Below are 20,875 nucleotides of genomic sequence, written 5' to 3'. Positions count from 1 at the left end.
CAGTCTCTGCTCCTGAGAAAAGTGGGATGCCACCAAGCAGGGAATGCGCAGAAGGAGGATCTATTATTGCAGCCAATATACGATAAGAGCCATGTGTAAGTATGTATCCCAGTGGATTCTGAAAAGATGGCCACACCACAACCACCATCAAGATACACAATGTTCCTGTTGCTTCTAGGTGCATACCACTTCCACACCCATCAGCATACTGGGCAACTATTGGTAGGATTTTTTATTTAAAAGATTCCTTTTAATGTGTGTGTGTCTCTGTGTGTGTGTGGTGTGTCTGAGTGGAGTGCCTTGTGGAATCCAGAAGAGGGCAATAGATACCCCAGAGCTGGAGTCAGGTTTTTGTTTGTTTGTTCGTTTGTTTGTTGTTTAAATCTCAGATTAATGTTGCTTGTGCTGTTTAGGAGGAAATTGCTGGGGTGACAACCACACACTTCACCTATGAATGTTGACTTCAAAAGCAGCCATGTAGTTTTGTCACGGGAAAAATTAAATACTTCAGCAATTAAATAATTACAGCAATGTGTGAGGCTGCATGCCTGCCAATACTTGCTACTGTTATTATTTCAGATTTAGTCCTTAAAGTGACTGAGCGTTATACCATCACTTTGGTTTAATTTGTGTTGCCTGGGTACCTTCAAGCGCTTACTATTTAAACAAATGTCCCTTTTATTAGTCTATTATTATTATTATTATCATTATTATTATTATTAGTTGAAGTAGCTCTTTTTTTTTTTCTTTTTTTCTTTTGATGGGGAGACTGGGTATCATGGACATTTCTTCTCAGGCTATGACTGGTCTTTTTCTGTCTTTTTTTTTTTTTTTTTAAGATGTACTTTTATTCTGTCTCAAGAGGTGGCTCAGTGGTTAAGAGCACTAGGTGCTCTTCTAGAGGACCCAAAGTTCAATTCCCAGCACCCACATGTTTGATCACACCCTCCTATTAACTCCAGTTCTAGAGGATCCATTGCCCTCAACTGGCCTCCATAGGCACTGCACACAGACATAAATGCATCGCTGTCGTTCTACACAGTGAGGTCACTGTTATTAGCTTATATTCCATTTTGGATGGGGTATAAGATATTGCCCAGGGTCCAGGCTATGAAGAAGACACTCTGGGAAGCACTGATCTTTCTTTCCTTCCCCCACTCACCCTTTCTGCCCCTCCCTCCTCTTCCCACCCCTTTCTGCCCTTCATGACAGTAACCATTCTCTGCTTTCTAGTCCTTTCTGTATCTCTTTTGCACAGTTGACAACGCATAGTTTCCTGCATCTCTGTTTTTCCCCAATGAGGGATAAACACTGATACTTATTTTTCAACTTCTAATTACATACCATTTTTTCCAATAAAGTCTCACTGTGTAGCCCAGGCTGGCCTCAAACTCACTGTATTGACAGTGTGTTTATATCAGCTTGGCACAAGCTGGAGTTATCAGAGAGGAAAAAGCCTCAATTGAGAAGATACCTCCATAAGATCCAGCTGTAAGGCATTTTCTTAATGATCAGTTCAGCCCATCGTGGGTGATGCCATCCCTGGGCTGGTGGTTCAGGGGTCTATAAGAAAGCAGTCTGAGCAAGCCTTAAGGAACAAGCCAGTAACCAGCACTTCTCCATGGTGTCTGCATCTGGCTTCCTTCCCTACTTGAGTTCCTGTCCTGATGATGGTGATGAACAGCAATGTGGAAGTGTGAGCCAAATAAACCCTTTTGTCCCCAACTTGCTTTTTGGTCATAGTATTTTATTGTAGCCATAGAAACCCTGACTAAGACACTTACCGTCCTCTGCCTCAGGCTTCCAAGTGTGTACCACCATGAACGGCTCTCTGTACACATTGATTTAAAACTACCCTTCAATTGATATTTTCATGACTACTTAACATTTTGTAAGACAATTTTTTCATTTATATGTATGTGTGTGCCTGCCTGTGTGGTTCTACGTGCACCACATGAGTTCAGTGCACGTGGAGGCCAGAAGAGGACATCAGATCCCCTGAAGCTGAAGTTGCAGGTGGTATGAGCTGCCTGATGTGGGTTCTGGGGACCGAACCTGAGTCCTCTGTAAGAGTAGCAAGTGCTTGTAAGTGCCGAGCTATCTCTCCACCCCACTCCTGATTACTTTTAATATACATACTGCTGTTACATTTTGTCAACATCTTTTTTTTCAGTAACCATGAAGATATTAGGGTTTTATTAATCTATGAATACAATGTATACTATTAATGGAGTCCCTAACAGTAAACAAAAAAACTTGCATTATTCCTGCAGTGGTTCTTCTTGGCCAAGACCTACGAATCAGTTTACTTCTGCACCTTTCCAGTGTTTACCACAGTGAGTTTTCTCTATCAGTTTTGTTTCTATCTGGTTCAATGCCAGGCACCCCCAGGCCAAGCTCTCATATTTAAATGTGCTTATCAGGGTAGCAGCACAGGCAGGTGGGTTTTAAAGAGGTAATTAAGTCTTAAAAGATGATTAGGTGGAGGATCAGTGTCTGTCTCAGGTCTGGATTAGTTCCTGTGAAAATGGAGTGGTTCTCTCAGTGTGGACTGGTAGGCAGGGCCAATTCTTTTGTGCCCACCCTCTTTACTGAGCACCTATCTCACTGTCTATGGGCTCCTGCCACGTGATGCCTCTGTCATGTGATGGCACAGCGTGAGATCCCCCCACACATGATGCAACCACCAAATTTTTCTTTCTTCAGAAACTATCAGATAAACAAATAACACATCTTTATAAATTACCCAACTTAGGTATTCTGTTATAGGAAAAGCATATGGGAACAGTTGGAGACTGTGGACTTGAAAGTTTTTCATATCTTATAGCTGGTTTATAGAGGAGCATGATTCTTTAGTAGTTCATGGGAAATTCCTATTCCTGGCTTTTATAGTAGCGTGTATAGCTTTTCTTCTCTCCCTTCCGCTCTCCCTCTGTCTTTATCTTTATATACACATACACACATATACACATATTTATGTATATGTATATATACACACACACATATATATATATACATACATATACACACACATATATATGTAACATGTACATGCTTGCCTGCTTAAGTTTCTAAGCACTTTGTAAGTACAGCAGTTCTCAGGGGTATTGGAAGATGTTATCAGATTCCCTGAAACTGACATGTTTGTAAGCATGTGTGTTCATGTGCATGTTTTATGTGTTCATGTGCATGTGGAGGTTTGACATCAATGTTAGATGCCTTTTCTCTTCACCTTTATTTTTACAGATAGGATCTCTCACTGAACCTGAAAGTCGTTGATCTGGGTAGGCCTTCCAACCAATGAGCTTCATGGATTTGCTTGTCTTCTCTATCCTACATCCAAGGCTGGAGTTATAGGCAAGCACCTTCACACTCAGCTTTTTACAGGGGTTCTGGGGATCCAAACTCAGGTCCTCATGCTTGGGTGGCAAATACTTTACCAACTGAGCTAGCCCAAAACATTTTAAATAAAAAAATTAAGTCTTTAAAAGATATGGAGTTATTCAGTCTTCCTGTCTCTTCTGTATCAGTCCAAGTACACTGCCTTTTAAAACACATTTACCCACATAACCTGTGATCAAATATAGGTTGAAGCTATTCATGGTGGTTCTCGACTTTTATTCTAATGTCTGTGGGGTCTGTAGATCTGCCTCTTTATCTCATTATTCAAAAACCATTAAAACTTCTTTATTATTGTTTATTATTATATTACACATGTGCATGTTATTCGGGTGAGAACATGTGTAGGGGTCAGAGGACATCTTTGTGGGGTCAGTTCTCTCCTACATTTATGTGGGTTCTGGGGATCAAACTCAGGTCATCAGGCTTGTGTGGCAAGTGCCTTTATCCGCTGAGCCATCTTGCTGGCCCCTTTCATTGTTGATGTTGGATGCCTGTCAGAGTTTGAATAAGAAGTGTACCCCAGGGGCTCATGTGTTTCAACAGTTGGTTTGCAGACAGTGGTACTGTTTGAGGAGGTTATGAAATGTGATCTCTCAGCTTTCTGCTGCTTATACCACCCCATGTCTTCCAGCCATGATGGACTCTATCCCCTGAAACTGTAGGCCAAATAAACTCTTCCTGAAGTTGCTTTAGTCATGGCACTTTATTACAGCAATAGAAAACCGAAATTTGTATTTTCTTTAATTTTTAAATTTTATTTAATTTTATTTTTTCCCTTGGTAGTTTTGCCAAGGAATTATGACTTTTGTCCATCTCTTCTAATAGAGTTTTTGGCTTTAAAATATTCTCTATTAATTGTATAAATTTTCTCTGGTTCTACTTTTCTTGGGTTTAATAGTGTCCCATTTGTGCACCCTATTCTGGTAAACACTTCATGCTTGCTTGAAGAGAATCTTTCTCTGAGGTTGTTTGGTGCAAGGCTGTATGATGCCCCTTCAATGGGCTGAGGAACTAAGCATACTATTGGGCATTGTGTAAGACACCATTCACCTCTGATGTCATCTACTTTGACTCTGATCCAACCTCCTTAAGGTTCATATCTATCTTCAGTACTCAGGATCCGTGGCACTTTTTCACTGCAGTGTTTGTTTGCAGAATCCAAGAACTATGTAAGTCAAGAAGGAGTTGTGATCACAATGAACCCTCACTCTGCTCATAGTATATTTAATACAAATACATCAATACTTCAGGCTGTGACATCTGTGAGGATTCTATATGAAGAACGGGGCGGCAGAGGGGAGGAAGGGACCTCCCTTCCTGTGCTTCCAAGCACAGGAGCACGTCTGTGCTTGAGTGTGGTGGAGAAGTGAGATAGACCACCGAGGTTGGACAGAGTGGGCCAGTGGTAGTAAAATGGGTGGGCTGGCCCAGCAGCCCAGGCTGTGCAGGCCACGCTCAAGGCCACTCTGTAAACACACCATGGGGTTGAGTGAAGAGCAGAGCAAGTCCAAGCTGGGTGAAGATGTGGGGCAGGATACAGGGTAGTTTGGGAAGTAAATGGCTCTGGCTTCCCAACCAGGAAGGTCAGGGCTTCCCCGCAGGTGGTGGATGAGTGTGGCCACATCTTAAGAATAATCTGAGGATTGGAAGACCACAGTGTGGCCACATTAGCCCCACCCCTTGGCTTCCCCCATAAGCTTGGGCTTCCCATATCCCAGCTCTGTCGACTTACCTGATTCTGCCACCTCAGCAATAGGCACACCTTGCTCATACGCCATGAAGCCCAGGACGGAGAAGATGGCAAACCCAGCCACAAAGCTGGTGCCACTGTTTAGACAACAGAGCATAATACAGTCCCTGTTGGGAAACAGTGAGATGTGTCTGGGTCAGCATGAGCAGAATAGGCACCTTCTGGAACCTTCCCCATCTAAGACCAGGGCATACTCTGGGGTAGGCATCAAAGCATAGATACCAAGAGCCTCCTGTTTTCCAGATGAAGCATTTGTGGTTCAGAGAGAGGGTAGCTGACCCACAACCACACAGGGTCACAGGGAGAAGGATATGGCTAAAGGAAGGGAGCCTAGCTTTATAGAAAGTGAGAGAAGCCTCCATGGAAGAAGCCAGATCAGTGACTAAGAACCTTAGGCCTGCAGCCCAGCAGCTTCCAAAGGAGAGGTTTTGTGGTGACACCCATCATGGCCAAACAAGGGAGAGGTTTTGTGGTGGCACCCATCCTGGCTAAGCTCATTACCAAGCAAAGCCCAGCATTCTGCTCTATGCAGGTTCTGCATATTGGCCAGTTCACAGAGGAAAATGATCAGAGCAGTTACTCTGACCTTTTCTTAAGAGGAACACAACCATCTGGGAAACACAAACAAATCCCCAACCTACGGGAAACCAGGCAACAAGTGATGGAGCTTTATCAAGGTGAGGATGATGGTCCAGAGACTTGGTGCATCCTAGCACAGGCCCTAGAACTCAGCCTGTGTAGTGTGGGCTCACAATTCAGATCGGGGTGCATGCCAGTGCCTTGCTCTCTATGGGAGGTGTCCTTGGGTGATCCTGACCAATAAGTGTCCTAGATGGAGTGACATTGTGGCCTTTGCTTCTGGTCAGGAGCTAGAGTTTACTGCTGCTTTCAACTGGCCCCTTCCTACTGAATGGCATCTCCTGCTGACAGCACAGAGAATCTGCTTATATTCTGCTAGTCAAAATCTATGCACAGGGGTTGGGGCTTGAGGCTATGGTGGTGTGGAGGTTGAGCCTCACAGCTCCTTCTGCCTTCTGTTGTCTCGGCTAACATGTGGTTCTCTTACCACTCCTTCATCCTGTCTCCATCTGTCTGTCATGCACTCTGGCTTGCCCAGGGCCTCTGTAGCTGTCACACGCAGGACTGAGAACTCTCCTCTCTTCTTGTACCATGCTTTTTGTAATAGAACCAAAGGTGATACTTATGACAAACCAACAATGACCCTGGTAATGAGGGCACAGTGGAGAAAGCACTAGACACAGAGTCAGGAGCTTGGGCCTATGAATCTCCCTGCAAGGTCTTTTCTTTGGGACTAACCTAACCATGATAAAGGATTTGGTGGCAGGCCTCACAACTTGTTTCTAATCCCCCTTCTTGGGGGTGGAATAGAACCTCCAGGTCTACTGGTTTGGGCTTAGCCATGTGACCTACTTTTGGACAGTAAGATGTTAGCTGACATGATACAGATGTTTGACTTGTATCTTCTTAATTGGACCTGTCTTCTATCATTCTGATGATGATGATGGTGGTGATGGTGATGGTGGTGGTGATGGTGATGGTGGTGGTGGTGGTGGTGGTGGTGATGCTGATGGTGATGATTATGTGGGTGGGAAGAACTCTCCAGGGGATTAACTGTCCCTTCAGCCTAGACCACAGGATGTACACACAAAGAGCAGATTTGAGCTTGGCCTGAAGCCAAACCCATTCACTCATAGCCAACCTCAACACAAACACTCAGCCCCTGGGGCCAAGGTTATTTGTTATGAACATTACCATGGCAACAGATGACTGATACAGTTCCCTTTAAAGACCCCTTAGAGAATGAACACCAGCTGAGCTGCTAACCTTAACTACATATACTGTCTAAAGCCCGATTTGCCTCTACTCTGGAAGAAACTCAGCCCAGCCCAGAAGAGGACCACATTATTCCCGAGAGACTCACACTTTCACTAGCATCTTATTGTCCAAAATCCAGTCACAGCTGCCCTTTGCATCTTCTCCTCTCATCTAAATCCAAACAGCCCTGACTTATCCAGCTGTGGGAAGAGAAGGATCTGGAGAGGAGGGCATTATTCCATGCTTGCTACCTTCTAGATTTCTCCTGTCACGCTGAAGGAGCTACTGTGTGCCAGCTCTGTGTCAAGTCCCCCAATCCCATGACTGGAGTTCCGGCTTCATCATCAGTTATCAGGTAAACTGTAGCTGGGAATCCAGTCCTCCCAGATACCCTTTCTGGAGCTAAAACAGGGCTTCCAAGACCAGGCAGTTACCTTGAGCCACCATGAAGCTGGGGAAAGCAAATGTCCCTATCGGTAAATCCCATCTCTCCCACAGGCCTCTCTGGTCACTTTCTTGTATTTGAGTTCTTAGGGACCCCTACCCCTTTAGCACTGTATCTGGATGTCAGTCTCCACCTGTGAGCTCACTCAGCCACATGAGGCTGGACCCTGCCTGGCCAGGGCTGTTCAGTCCCTCTGAAGCCTTCCCTACAGCTCCCTGCAATCTCTGGGGAAGGCTTATGTAACCGGGGCTTTGAAGTCAGCAGGAGCTGAGCTGGGCTTGCAGGAGCTCCAGAGGCGACTAAGCTGTCAGGAGAGGGGATTAATTGACTGCTGGGCAGACCTGTTTGCAGAACAATCTGGAAACAGATTTTTGCAGGCATCTGCTTTGTTCCACTGAGCGGACAGGAAGAGGAAAGATTCTGTCTGCTGAGTTCCTACCAGCGGTGGATTGGGACAGGCTGCTCTTGCAAAATAAAATGCTGTTCATTTTCAGATTCACTGCCAGGTTGCTGGTAGAGAAAATCTTTCATGTTTAACTTTATATATTATGATCTAAGGCCCTGAACACCTTTATGTCACTATTATATCTTTTAATCTAATAGATAATTTGTATATTTTATTTCAAGTTAAATAATACACAGATATTATCTGTACTAATTTGATTTTCCTTGCTGGAATGGGGAAGGGCTAGGACAGGGTCTAACTGTATCTTAGGCTAGCCTGAACTTACTATGTAGCCCAGGCTAGCCCCAAACTAACAGCAATACTGATTCAACCTCTAGCATCCTAGTGTTGTATACTAATATGCCTGGCTATCCTGACTCTATTTTTTTTTTTATCATAAAAGCAATATGAACCCAGAGAAAACAAGGATACCTTCTGTTAGTATTCTGTCTAAACTCCACCTCCACTGTTACCTGGCAACAGCCAGGTGTGCTCCTCCCCACAGTAATATGGCAACAGCCAGGTAGGCCTGGTCCACTATAAAAGGGGCTGCTTGCCCCCTCCTCTCTCTCTTACTCTTAATCTCCTACCCCTACTCTCTCTCTTACCCTCTTGCCTCTCTGTCCCCTCCCCACTTCTCTTCCTCATGGTCATGGCCAGCCTCTACTTCTCTTCTTCTCTCTTATCCTTCCCTCTTCTTCCCCCCACCTTTGCCCTATCTCCTGAATAAACCCCCACCCCCACCCCCAGAACTGTGTGGTCCGGAGTGGTCTGTTTGCTGCAGTCAGACGTCTGAGTTAACAACTAACACCTTCTATGTACAGGAATCCAGAGAGGGAAAATCAGACCCAGCTTCTTGATGTGATGCTTTGAATAGTTTTCTCTACCCTCCCAGAAGTTTGAGGCAGTTTACACTTTCACATGGATCCATCAGTTGCTCCCTCCTCTATGAACTCGATTTTAGTTTTCGAGCATCATGTCACATTTTCTAATTAGCACTTAATTCCTTCCTCTGGGATAGTTTTGCTTTGTGGGAAACTGGTACATAGAGTATATACAGGCGTGATATCCTTTCTCAACTGGTCTGTTCTCATGGCAGTTCCCCATCACAATTCCAGAAGGAGCTCTCCATCTCACATTGCGATGTTCTGCGCACCTACTGTGTGCCACGTGCAGGGCTCTTAGGTGTGAGAACAAACTCTGGCATCACAGTCAAGAACCCCAGAGTGAATTTAAGGTCCATCGCCACTCAGGCTACAGGCCTGCCAGGCTGATCCATAGTCTTAGCCACCTCCCTGCCTCGACCCCTTGAGGCCCTAGGGGCAAGTGGCTAGCTGCAGAATGACAAGAGGACGGTGGGCCAAGAATGGGCCACGGAGGGCCCAGGCACTCCAGGTGGGTCAAGAGAGGCCCCATGGACCTGTGCGAGGCAACAGGAGTCAGAAACGAGGTTCCTGATACAGAAACAGTTGGATTGAACCAGTTTACTTCTTCTTACCTGTGTGGCCATAGGAAACTTATTATATACAACAAGTTGTCTATATACAGTATTTACACCTATTTATAATAAAGTGTCTATATACAGACACCTCTGCTGCACATGCTGGCACTAGGTCCCAACTGAGGCTGCAGGGTGGATTTTCTGTGCATCCAGGGAAGGCTCTGCTTGCATGTGTCAATTTCCCAGCTCTGTCCCTGTGATCCTAGGGAAAGGGAGTGGCTGACCAGCAGTTATGTGTTCTGGGCCCTGTGCGGTGGACACCTGTGGCTGTCACGGGCTCACCTGTAGCAGTTGTTGTTGTAGTTGTTATAACTCCCCAGTGCAGTCAGGCAGCCCAGGCAGATAGCGTAGGAGAAAAAGATCTGCGTCCCAGCGTCCACCCACACCTGGAGGAGGGCACAAAAATGTGGGCATTGAGAGAGTCAGATGTGGGATGAGGGAGAGTCAACTGTAGGAAGGAGAGTCCAATGGGGGAAAGTGAGAGTCCAATGGAGGAGGAGGGAGTTTGCTCTCTGGACATTTCCCCCCAAGTAATTCTAGGACAGAAATATCAAACTCCTAACTTTCTTAGAAACCCCTACTAAAACATTTATATTCCTGGGGACGACCTCATTAAAACAAAATTTCCTTAATAAATTCTAGATTTTTCTAAAGGTTTTGGTAACAGTCCACTACATAATGAGAATTTGGATATTGACCTCAGCCTGTGGACACAAGCCTGTAAGCCTCGCACTAAGAAGGCGGAGGCAGGAGGATCTCCGCAAGTCCAAGGCCAACCTGCCTACTTAGTAACTAGGCTGGCCAGAGCTACATAGCAAAACCTTGTCTCTAAAAAATAAATAAAATAGTAAATAAAACCAGGTGGAGTGATACATGTTTTTAATCTTAGCACTTGGGAGGTGGAGCCAGGCAGATCTCCGTGAGTTCAAGGCCAGCCTGGTTTACATAGTGAGTTCTAGGATAGCCAGAGCTAAATAGTGAGATCCTATCTCAAAAACAAGACAAACAAACAAACAAACAAACAAACAAAATGGTATTTGGATATTAAGGGCCCTGGTTCCAGCTCTATGACTTTGGAAAAGTAGCTTAGTATCTCTCAGGCTTCATTTCCTCATCTGCAAAGTAGGAACAGAAGGACCCTGTGAGGCCTGCTATGAGGAGGAGCAGATCAGGATTGGGATTCCTGGCCATGAGCCTGCTTCTATGCCACATCACAACTAAGTCCAAAATATAAATAAAAAAATAAAAAATAATAAAAAAAAACACTTCCTTTTCTTGGCAACTGAAATAATCACGAGAACAGAGTCTCATGACTGTGCAGAGAAAGTGTTAATTCAGCTCCCCCAAGTCCAGAGGAGACGTGTGTGTGTGTGTGTGTGTGTGTGTGTGTGTGTGTGTGTTCATGTGTGTGTACATGTGTTCGGGTCTACGAGCTTCCTAGGGATGCAGACAGCCAGCAGCTTCTTGGTCACAAAAGTCCCCTCTGGTTAAAACTCCTGTGGACAGAATGAACTAGACTGTGGCAATTACACTGACTTTTCTAGTACTTTCCCTCTCTGAGGCTCTAAACTCAGTACCTAGAAGTCTCTAAGGAAAGCCACAGCTGAAACTCAAGCTGGGATTTGGGCTGAGCATCCAGCGCCACCTGGAGACGAAACTCAGCACTGAACACGGACAGTAGCAGCCTTTATTAGGCACTTTTGGTATGCAAGGCACCTTGCTGAACCTCTATGTAAGACTGCCCTTGAATGTCAGCAGTCCCGGGCAGCCCTGTGCAGGGTACAGTGGGTGGGCATAGCCTCCTCTTGTAGCTCAGGAAGAAAGAGGGCAAGTAGCCTGCCCAAGACCAGGCAGCTGGAACATGATGGGTGGAAACACAGACAGATCTTTTAGAGACATAGCGTTGCCAGACTCATGCAGATTCAGAACTAGACCCTGCATCCTGGAAGCATTCCTACCTCAGAACAGGCTCTTCTCCAAGTCTTTCTGATGGACTTCTGCCTGACTGCTTTCAGGGACAGGGAGTGACACATGTCTTCCTTCTTTAGGCACCTCCAACTGGCAGTCATTTCCCAAAGTGAGAACTTTCCTGGTGTTTGATTCTGTGTCCCCCAGACCACAGCTTTCTCTTGCACACGGTGGTACTGCCCCACAGCCTCCTAGCTCCCAAAGTATCCCCATTTCAGGCACGATCTTTTCTCCAGATTTCCTCACACAGAACAGGCCACTCTGCCTGGTCTGCTCACATTTGTGAAACCATCCAATGGTAACATGTGAGAAGTGCTTCTGACACCGAGTATCTGCTACCTCTCCTAACCTAGGCTGGCTGGCTTTAGAGTGTCAGCAAAGGAACAACACAGGGTGAGCACATCGTGTGTGTGTGTGTGTGTGTGTGTGTGTGTGTGTGTGTGTGTGTGTGTGTGTATGTGCGGTGCTACCAAATCAGGGTGTACCAAGGCATGGGTGTTGAGAAAGAGAGAGAACACAAGAATATTTTTAAAAAGGCATTGGAATCATATTATTTTTTGTTTACTTAAAATTACACACATACACACACAGTGTTTAATTAAAGTAATGCTCTTTGGGTAACCTCTCAATAGTCATAGACTAGATAGTATAAACCCCAATGCCAGGCACGGGAAGTAAACTTTTGCACTGTTGGCTAGATGAGCCCATGAAAATGCCCAAATAATATAGGCTATGGCCATAGCCCTTGGTGACTTCTTGAAAAAGAAGGTAAGACCTCATTACTGAGAACACTACATAATTTGGACACAGGAGGAATCCATCTGGATCTGACCTGAACGCCTCCTTTCTGAGGACCACCTCTCATAGCATCAGAACAAGCCATGCAGGCTGCCAAGGAGAAAGCAATCAGTAGTCCTAGCCAGCTGTAACACCTGTGAACCCCAACAATGACCAGAATAACAAGAGATTCTAAAAGTTGCAAGAATGGCATATTCTGGGATAACCAACAGCTGTCTAACTGAACTTAAAGCCTGCTCAATAGGAAAAAAATTCATGCCTGGCACTGTAAACCTAGTCCTGCTAAATCCGTGCCTGCTGAGGCATCAGACCCTAGAGGAAAACCTACTACAGCCACCATAAAGCAGTATGATTCCTCGATGCCCTCAAAATACTTATCCTTATGTTCACAGGTGAGTGTGGCTCTCACCTGTTTTCAAAGAAGCGTCCTTTAGCAGCAAAGATTGTCAAAGAAAGCCACAACTGGCCAGATGTGGAGAACAACTGATCATGAGCATCTAGCCCCTATAACACATTCCTTTAGCTAAGGCTCAGGGAACATCTTGGAAGAGGGCACAGAAAGACTGGAAGAGCCAGAAGACCAGGATGTTTGCTGAGAGATAATGTCATCTAAAAAATAAAACAAAACACTAAGTGGAGGTTGGGAAAACAAAGGGGGTGAATATGATTAAAACAAATCATATGAAGTTCTCAAAGAAAGAATATTATATTAAAAATGATTTTTAAAGCCCCACAAAGCTCAAGAATCACCGTTGCAGATGGAGAGTCCGAGCGGTTAGCAGTGCAAGGAAAAATCAAAACTCAAGGAGGGAATTTCAAGGTGTCAGGAGCTTGAGAATACCTACATGTTGGCAGAAAGGACCCAGAAGAGTAAAAATTGCTGAAGATTGAGGAGATGAATATGTTGTTAAATGCTACATCCTGTCTCGGTTTTCCCATGTGCCAGTCTCTCCCTGAGAATGCCTCTTTCTACACAGAGAAGCAAGCAGACCACAAGCAGAACACAGCTCAGATGCTGGATCAGGAATAGAATGCCCACTCCTGATGGAGCCTCATGAGATGCTTGGTGGCTGACTGGTTCACCAGCAACTCACACCTGAGACTAGTGGTCCTAGGAGTTCAGCCTCTCACAGGCCAGAGAGGGTGAAGCCCACAGGCTGGTGGGAAAGCTTGATCAACCATCACTCAACAGTGCCCCCATCACAGTCCTTAACCCTGAGTTAGAAAAGATTCCAGAGCTCCTGTCCACACATCCCAATGATGGGCATCACAAACCCATGAATGGATTTGCATTTGCAGACAACTTTCTTGGCAGTCTAGCACCCATCCCTTCCCTTTGAGTAATGGGACTTCAGATTCTCTTTGGGAATCTACTTCTCCTCTACTCAGGGTAGATCCATATCACAAGCCTGACCATGCTAGCTTTTCCAGAAATGTGGAAGACTTTGAAACCTTGGACTAGGAAGCAGTTGAATGCTATCTGCAGAGCTTAATCAGCTATCCTAGACGACACTTGGAAGACAGTAATGCCAAGAGCTGTGTAGACTGTGGAGGCCCAGCTCAAGAGGTTTCATGGGAGAATGATATTAGCATCTGGGCTAGAGATCATTTTTATGATAGTTTGGCAAAATATATTTGCTTTCTGTCCTTGTCCTAAGAACTTGCCTGAGGCAAAATTTAGAAGCATAAGCCTAATTTCTTCAAAGAAAGAGATTTAAAGACAGTCTAATATTGACTCTGTCGTGTAGTTATTAATAATTAGTAGTAAGCAAGTTACAATGAAGGAGAAAAAGATACTAAATGTATATTATAGAGAGGAATAGGACCCTGACAAGCCTGATGTGACAGCCAAGGCTGGGGCTGGAAGAGAGGCTATAATTGTGAGATTAGATCTACTAAAGAGAGGCCAGATCTGCAAAGGAATAAGGGGAAGGCTACCCTCAGTAGTAGCTTAGAGCACACAAGGCTCTGGGTTCAGTCTCCAGCACTGTACAAAAACAAAATAAACAAATCCAGAAGAAAGGACCTTAAAGCTTTTATCATAAAGAAATGATAAAATATTCGAAAAGAGAGGGGTGTTTGAGCTGATTTAAGCATTATGTAATTTGTATATACATTAAAATATATGATATCCCATACATAACATACATACTATCTCAGTTGATATACTCAATGTCTATAGTTTGTGTATCAGTTTTAAAAGCTCATTTCATTTTATTTTTGAGATAGAGTCTCATATAGTCCAGTCTGGCCTTGAACTCCTTATTTAGCAGAGGATAACTTCAAGCCCATAGTCCATCTGCTTCTTCCTCCCAAGTGCTGGGATTACAGGCACCCAGTTCACATAGAGCTAGAATCAAACCCAGCCTCATGCATGTTAGGCAAGCACGAAAGGCAAGCACTCTCCCAGATGAGCCACATTCCCAGTGCCAGGTATAATAAGTTTAACAAGATGTACATTTTTCCCTTCTGGGTGGGAAGATAGCCTTTCATTACTATTTTAGATTCGTTTCTTTAGGGACTGTGTTGGGCCTTCTTTGCATATTAATTATACTTACTGATTTTTCTCACATTTAAAAAATACACTCGTTTGTTGGCTTATGTGTTATTTGTTGTGGGTATGCATGTGTGAGGGTGCATGTGTGCTCCTGTGTGCCTGTCGTTAAGAAACAACTGCGGAATTTGATTCTCTTCTCTCCGTGTAGGTCCTGCTGAGGGAACTCAGGCTGTCCAGTTTCATGGCAAATACCTTTCCTTAGTAAGCCATCTTGCCAGACCTTTCTTTTTCTTTTCTTTCTTTCTTTTTTTTTTTTTTTTTTTCTGGATGCAATCATCAGAGGTTTATTGGGGAGAGTTGGCTAGCCAAGGTCAAAACTGCTCATCCACGCAGGAACAGAATTTTGACAAAAGGCCAGCAAGCTGAGGGTTTTTTTTTTATAGCACGGGGTGGGGAAAGGAAGGAATTTTTGCGCGGTTACACATGATTGGTTGCATTTTCATGCAGTTACACATGATTGGTTGTTTTACAAATTTTGAACATAAGCATTGCCAGACCTTTCTTAAATCTTAAATTATATATCTCTACGACTTGATCTTTATTTTTCTCCTCAATAGCCTCTGTTTACCTCATGATACTATCATGGCCACAAACAGTTTCTTTTATTTTAGTTGTTTTCCTTTTGTGAGTGAGTGGCCAGCTGTTCCTAGCTCCACCACAGGGTTGGGCTGTCCTGTGGCTCTGTCTACAGTACATTCTTTACCATGAGAACTCTATTCTCATGGTTTTCTTATAAAAACCATGTGTTGGGTTGGACCACAGTCCTCTTCTGCTGCTTTGGTGCAGACTAGAGATGATGTTGCTGAGGAGAGGGGTGGTGATGGCCCAGGGTGTATTTTCCAGTCTTTGTAGTTCTAGGATTCCCTCTTCAGTGACTATCAAGAGTCTTTAAAATGGTGTTTGTGTATGTGACTTGTCTGTGTGTACATCACATGCATGCAGTGGTCATGGAGGCAAAAGAGGGGCTGGACCCCTTGAAACTAGTTACAGAAGGATATGAACTGCTTGGTATGAGTGCTGGTAGCAAATCCAGGTTCTTCTTCATAGACCAGCCAGTGCTCTTAACTACCAAGCCATCTCTATATATATATGACATCTATAGTCCCGATGTCAACCTCTCTAATAATGACACACGCATCTTAGGCATCACAGGGTCTGAGAATATTCCAGGCTAGGTTTCCTAAGAACAATCCATGAAGAGCCATGACATGTCTTCATGTGAAGTCTGGAAGTAACTCAGTAACTCCCTCAGTAACTGGGTATAGCAGATAAGCCTGTGGCTAAGAAGATGCTATTGTGCCTGGCTTCTTGGTGTAGACTGAAGATAATGAGTTTTATCAGCGAGCTGCTGCAGTTGGTGAAGATGGCTGGGCCACTTATGAGCCTTGACGTCTGGGGGTTTAGCTAGATACCAGCCTATTTATCACCCCCACAGAGCCTGTGCTCAGGTCCTCTGCCATCCATTACATGGTGACCCAAACCTTCCCTGCTACCTCAGTAACTGCTTCCTACACAGTCAATGGGGCGAAGGGACAAAAATCCAGAAGCTTCTTTGGGAAACTTTCTGGAACCTGCAGGGACTGGTTCCTGTCACTTCTGTCCACATACCTTGACTAGAGCCAGGCCACTGAATCCCAACATAAAGGTCAGGACATCTGGGAACTATTCCCATGAAGAGGGTATAAGTGGCTAGAGGCTCACATCACATTATCTCTAAGGCACGACTTTATCACATATTTCTTTCACTACTTGAAATTTTCTATATATGGAATGAATAGATGAATGAATAAATGAATGGATGAATGCATAAAATTATGATGGCCATGGAAGGGTTTGATAATTAAAAAGAAGAGAGGTAAAGAAAACAGGGGAAATGAACACTTTTGACCCCTCCATGCAGTTGATTGGCCCCTCAGGAAAGACTTGACTTCACATTGACTGAAGTGGACCATGTTCTTGTGGCTGCCATGTTTAAATTTCAGAATTTGTATGCTGTTCTTGTTGGGTCGTTCTGCTATCTTTGCTTTCACTGAAGAGGAAGTGGACCAAGTGGAGGTGAAATAGCTCTCAAAGAAGACTCAGGTCTGAGTCTGTGCTTTCTGGGTCTATGTTTCAGAGAAAGGTGGGAGAGTTTCCTGGTCTTCAGCATGCACCTGGCATCCCTGAATTCCACAAAACAAATAACTCTATCTTGGTAAGTGGGGGTGGGGGGGTGGGTGGGGGTGGGAACACCCCAGCCTCTCTGCTTGCATCTCCCAAGAGCTGCAGAGGTGGAGGTTCCTGAGAGAAATGGCTTCCTATCCCTGCCCCCTACACAATGTGAAGGGAAAACAGTCTCACTAAACAAACTCTAAGGAAGCCAGGTCAGTGGAGGAGCGGATCCTCCCCATGTTCTGCAGGATGAATGGGGGGCGTGCTGGCCTTGCTGCAAGGGCGGCCCACATTCAGAGATTTTAGGGCAGATTTGTGTGGGAACAGGAAAAGCCCCTTCACGGCTTTCAGGACAACTGGTTCCAAGGAGCCCCAGCACATGGGTCAGGGTGCTACCTGCCTGCCCAGTGGGACCCTCAGAATTCAGGAAGGGCAGCTGTAGGCACGAGGACACATTTTCTCTCAATACTTAGAGGCTCTGCTGCCACAACGGGTGGCCCAGTCACCGGGATGGCATGCCACAGTTCACACTATTGCACTGTGAATCTTGTACCCACTCTGGGGCATCCATACCAAGGTTAAAGATATGGCTAAGTGGATCCTTGGCTCACTTTTTCCCCATGGCCCTGTCCCAAGCTTACTTGTAGAATGTCTAATTTTATCCACATGTAGAGACAAAAGCTGTGTGTCTTTTCAGTGCCTCTAAGATATGGGTGATTGACCCAGGGTACTTGGCAGGGGCAGGACACTGTGATTAGGTAGGGACCACATCTTTCTGTTTGTCTCACACACAAAAGATAGAATCAGGGTTCATGCCTGGGGAGCCAGGAGTGGCACCCACAGGGGACTCAGCATCCTAGTCTCAGTGTTAAATGAGCCAAGGGGTCCAGTGATCCTCACTTCTCCACCAGACAGCCTCTGTCCTAATATCCAGAGCAGAGAGACTGGCTGAGGTGAGAACTCGTTTTATCTCCTCCTCTGTAACATGGATACACTGGCTAATCTCTGAGAGTAAGGAACACAGTAGGGACACAATTCACCCATCTCCCCCCAGTAGAGATAAAGATAGAGAAAGAACAACTTTGGCAGAGAAGGGCAGGTGAGGAAGTCAAGAGTGAGCTGGAAGAGGTGTTTTCTTTGAAGGCATCTGAGGTGGGATGGATCACCACAGAGAAACCCCAGCCAGAATGTTCCTCCAGGTCAGCAAAGAGCCCACTGCTCGTCAGCACCAATGGCTTTGTCCCTTAGTGGGCTTATGAAGACATTAATAAGAACAGGTGTATGCTGATAGTAACTCTGGTTACCACAGTGGCTCCAACCAGCTGTATCAGAGCCTGGGACCCCAAAGGCTGGGCAAGTTGCTTGTGCACCTCAGCTGTCCTTCAGTCTCACTGTCAAGTTGGAGGTCTTTTGTCCTTTAGGTAGATAAGGCATCTGGGGAAGAAAACTTCACCTACTCAGTTTGGGAGAGATGGACCCTGGTATGTGTACAGTCCCTCTTGGCTTGGGGATACATGCCTCTGGGGATAGGGGAGAATTCAATAAAACAATGTTGGGGTAGCCGAACAGTGGGTGGAGCCTGGAAATGCTTATGGAAGAATAGAAGGAAGAATTGCAGTCCCTAAGGGGATAGAAACCCCACAGCAAGACCAACAGAGTCAATTAATCTGGACCCTTGGGGCTTTCAGAGTCTGAACCACCAACCAAAGAATATACATGGGCTAGACCTAGTCCTCCCCACACATATGTAGCAGATGTGCAGCTTGACCCTCATGTAGGTCTGGAACAAGTGGAGTGGGAGGCTATTCCTAAAGCTGTTGCCTGTATGTGGGATATGTTTTTCTAGCTGGGCTACCTTGTCTGGCCTCAGTAGGAGAGGAAGTGCCTAGCCTTGCAGAGACTTGAAGTGCCAGGGTGGGAGGTACCTAGAGAGTTCCCACCTACTAGAGGAGAAGGGAAGGGGACACTGATAGTTTGTATGTGCTTGGCCCAGGGAGTGGCACTATTAGGAGGTGTGGTCTTGTTGGAGTAGATGTGTCACTGTGGACATGGGCTTTAAGGCCCTCATCCTAGCTGCCTGGAAGTCAGTCTTCTACTAGCAGCCTTCAGATGAAGATGTAGAACTCTGAGCTCCTCCTGCACCATGCCTGCCTGGATGCTGCTATGCTTCCACCTTGATGATAATGGACTGAACCTCTGAACCTGTAAACCAGCCACAATTAAATGCTGTCCTTTATAAGACTTGTCATGGTCATGGTGTCTGCTCACAGCAGTAAAACCCTAACTAGTACAGGGTGGTAGGGAAAGGATTGTGAGAGAGGTGCCCGGGAGTGGGACAGTGGATGGGATGTAAAGTAAATAAGTAAAACAAACAAACAAACAAAAACACACACAAAAAAAACCAAAATACAACAAACAAACAAGAAAATGTTGGTGGGGAGTTCCTGACAGATGTCTTGCTCTAATCCTCAGAGGGATTTGTGAACAGAACAAAAGCTGTGTGTAGGCAGAGGTAGGTTGGGGTCTCACTCCTTCCATGTAACCCCAGGTAAATTTCTTCATCTCTCTGGGTCTCCAGTTCATCATTCGTGAACAGCAGCAGATGACTAGAAAGTATGCAGTGGGCACTGGGCACCTGCCCCTTACTCTGGTGCTTTTATGCTAAGGAAACAAGGTCTCATGTCTTTTCCAATAACCAATATTCAACCACCCTCTCAGGTTTCTGAGACACCTCAACACTGCACAGATATACCTAGTTCCTCTGGTCATGAGTGCAGAAACCAATGATGGGTAGGAGGAGCCAACATTTCTCGATTCCTAGGCTCCCTGCCTCCCTGATGCTCAGTGGAAACTGCCAGACCCAGCAGTGCGGCAGCCGTTGACTTAGGAAGCCAGGAGCCAGGACAGGGCTTGGTGATCCACAGCCTCTCCTTGAACATTTTTATTTTCAAACACACACACACACACACACACACACACACACACACAACTTTTTAAAGTCGAGCCCTCAGTCGAAGCAAAAAACATAACTATATAGCCTGGCAGGAAAGGGCTGAATCAAGGTCTTTCTTTCCACCTTTTCTATTGGGAAGGCCTCTGAAAGGATTAAAAGTAGGTTAGAAGAAGAATGAAACAGCTGTGTTTCCAGTGTGTACCTGACAACGGCTTTTGTGGAAGTGAATAATTACATGAGAACCGCTTCCTTCCCACCTCTTTCTCAGCCTCCTCCGGGTTGCTAGGCACCCTCGATCCTTCTCCCGGCTAATGCCACATACAGAAGCAAGTGAATACAGTATGGCCATTATGAGGGGCCTGGAGTCCAGGAGAAGGATTCAAATGCTCCTCCCTGGTGGCTTCTATGGGGAAGAGGGTTTGGGGGGAACTGACTTTGGATATATTTAAATGCTAATGTGCGGGGCTGGCAGGCAGGGCCAGCAGGATGGTAGTGGTGGGAAGGGGCAGGGGATCTTGGCTTGAAAGGCCCACTGGAAACATGTTCTGTTGCTTCTCGAGTGGGTGCCAAGCCCTTCCCTGGGCAGCTGGCTTTGGCTACCCCCGGAACCTGCCAGTAAAGTGTCAGTGGGCTGACGGGCTAAACTGTGAGTACTGAGGTGCTGGCTGGCTCTCTGTGTGTGGAGTTTGGGTGTGTAGGCTGATCCTGGTGGCCCCTGTGTATGCAGTGCTGAGCAGGGGTCACTGTGGCTGGACCTTTGTCCAGGATGCTAAGTGGCTGCATCTGAGACACAGAAAACAGAGGAAGTGGATGGGTGGTTGGTGGTACCAAGTACGTAGACGTGACCTTTGGTGTCTTATGTAGTAAAATCCTGGGGGGCTATGCGTACATACCCCAGCTTATCACATGAGGTGCTGAGCCCCATTTTCCAAGAGCTCAGCAGAGGAGGTCCAGAGCCAGGACCCCTTTTCAGCTTGGACCTCCCCCAAGGTCTGTCCATGGGATCAGAGATCCAGTTAAGCCAAGATCTCCCCCACTGGGACTTCTTCAGGGGACCATCCCTGGTGCT

The 20,875-nt window shown here is 45.6% G+C and overlaps 1 protein-coding gene across 1 annotated transcript in view; it reads right to left on the bottom strand.

Moving 5' to 3' along the window:
• The window catches only part of Slc6a11 (solute carrier family 6 member 11), a 117,869-nt gene that overhangs the window by 13,312 nt on the left and 83,682 nt on the right, over window positions 1-20,875 (bottom strand). The window contains exons 7-8 of the mRNA XM_034512059.2: window positions 9,662-9,765; window positions 5,135-5,259 (exon numbers count right to left, since the gene is read on the bottom strand). Coding sequence (XP_034367950.1) covers window positions 5,135-5,259; window positions 9,662-9,765 — 229 coding nt within the window. The remainder of the gene's footprint in view (window positions 1-5,134; window positions 5,260-9,661; window positions 9,766-20,875) is intronic.

This window comes from Arvicanthis niloticus, chromosome 9 (genome assembly GCF_011762505.2).
Source record: "Arvicanthis niloticus isolate mArvNil1 chromosome 9, mArvNil1.pat.X, whole genome shotgun sequence".
Classification (NCBI taxonomy): domain Eukaryota; kingdom Metazoa; phylum Chordata; class Mammalia; order Rodentia; family Muridae; genus Arvicanthis; species Arvicanthis niloticus.
The sequence above is the reverse complement of the archived record's forward strand: the minus strand, read 5'-3'. Positions and strand labels throughout refer to the sequence as shown.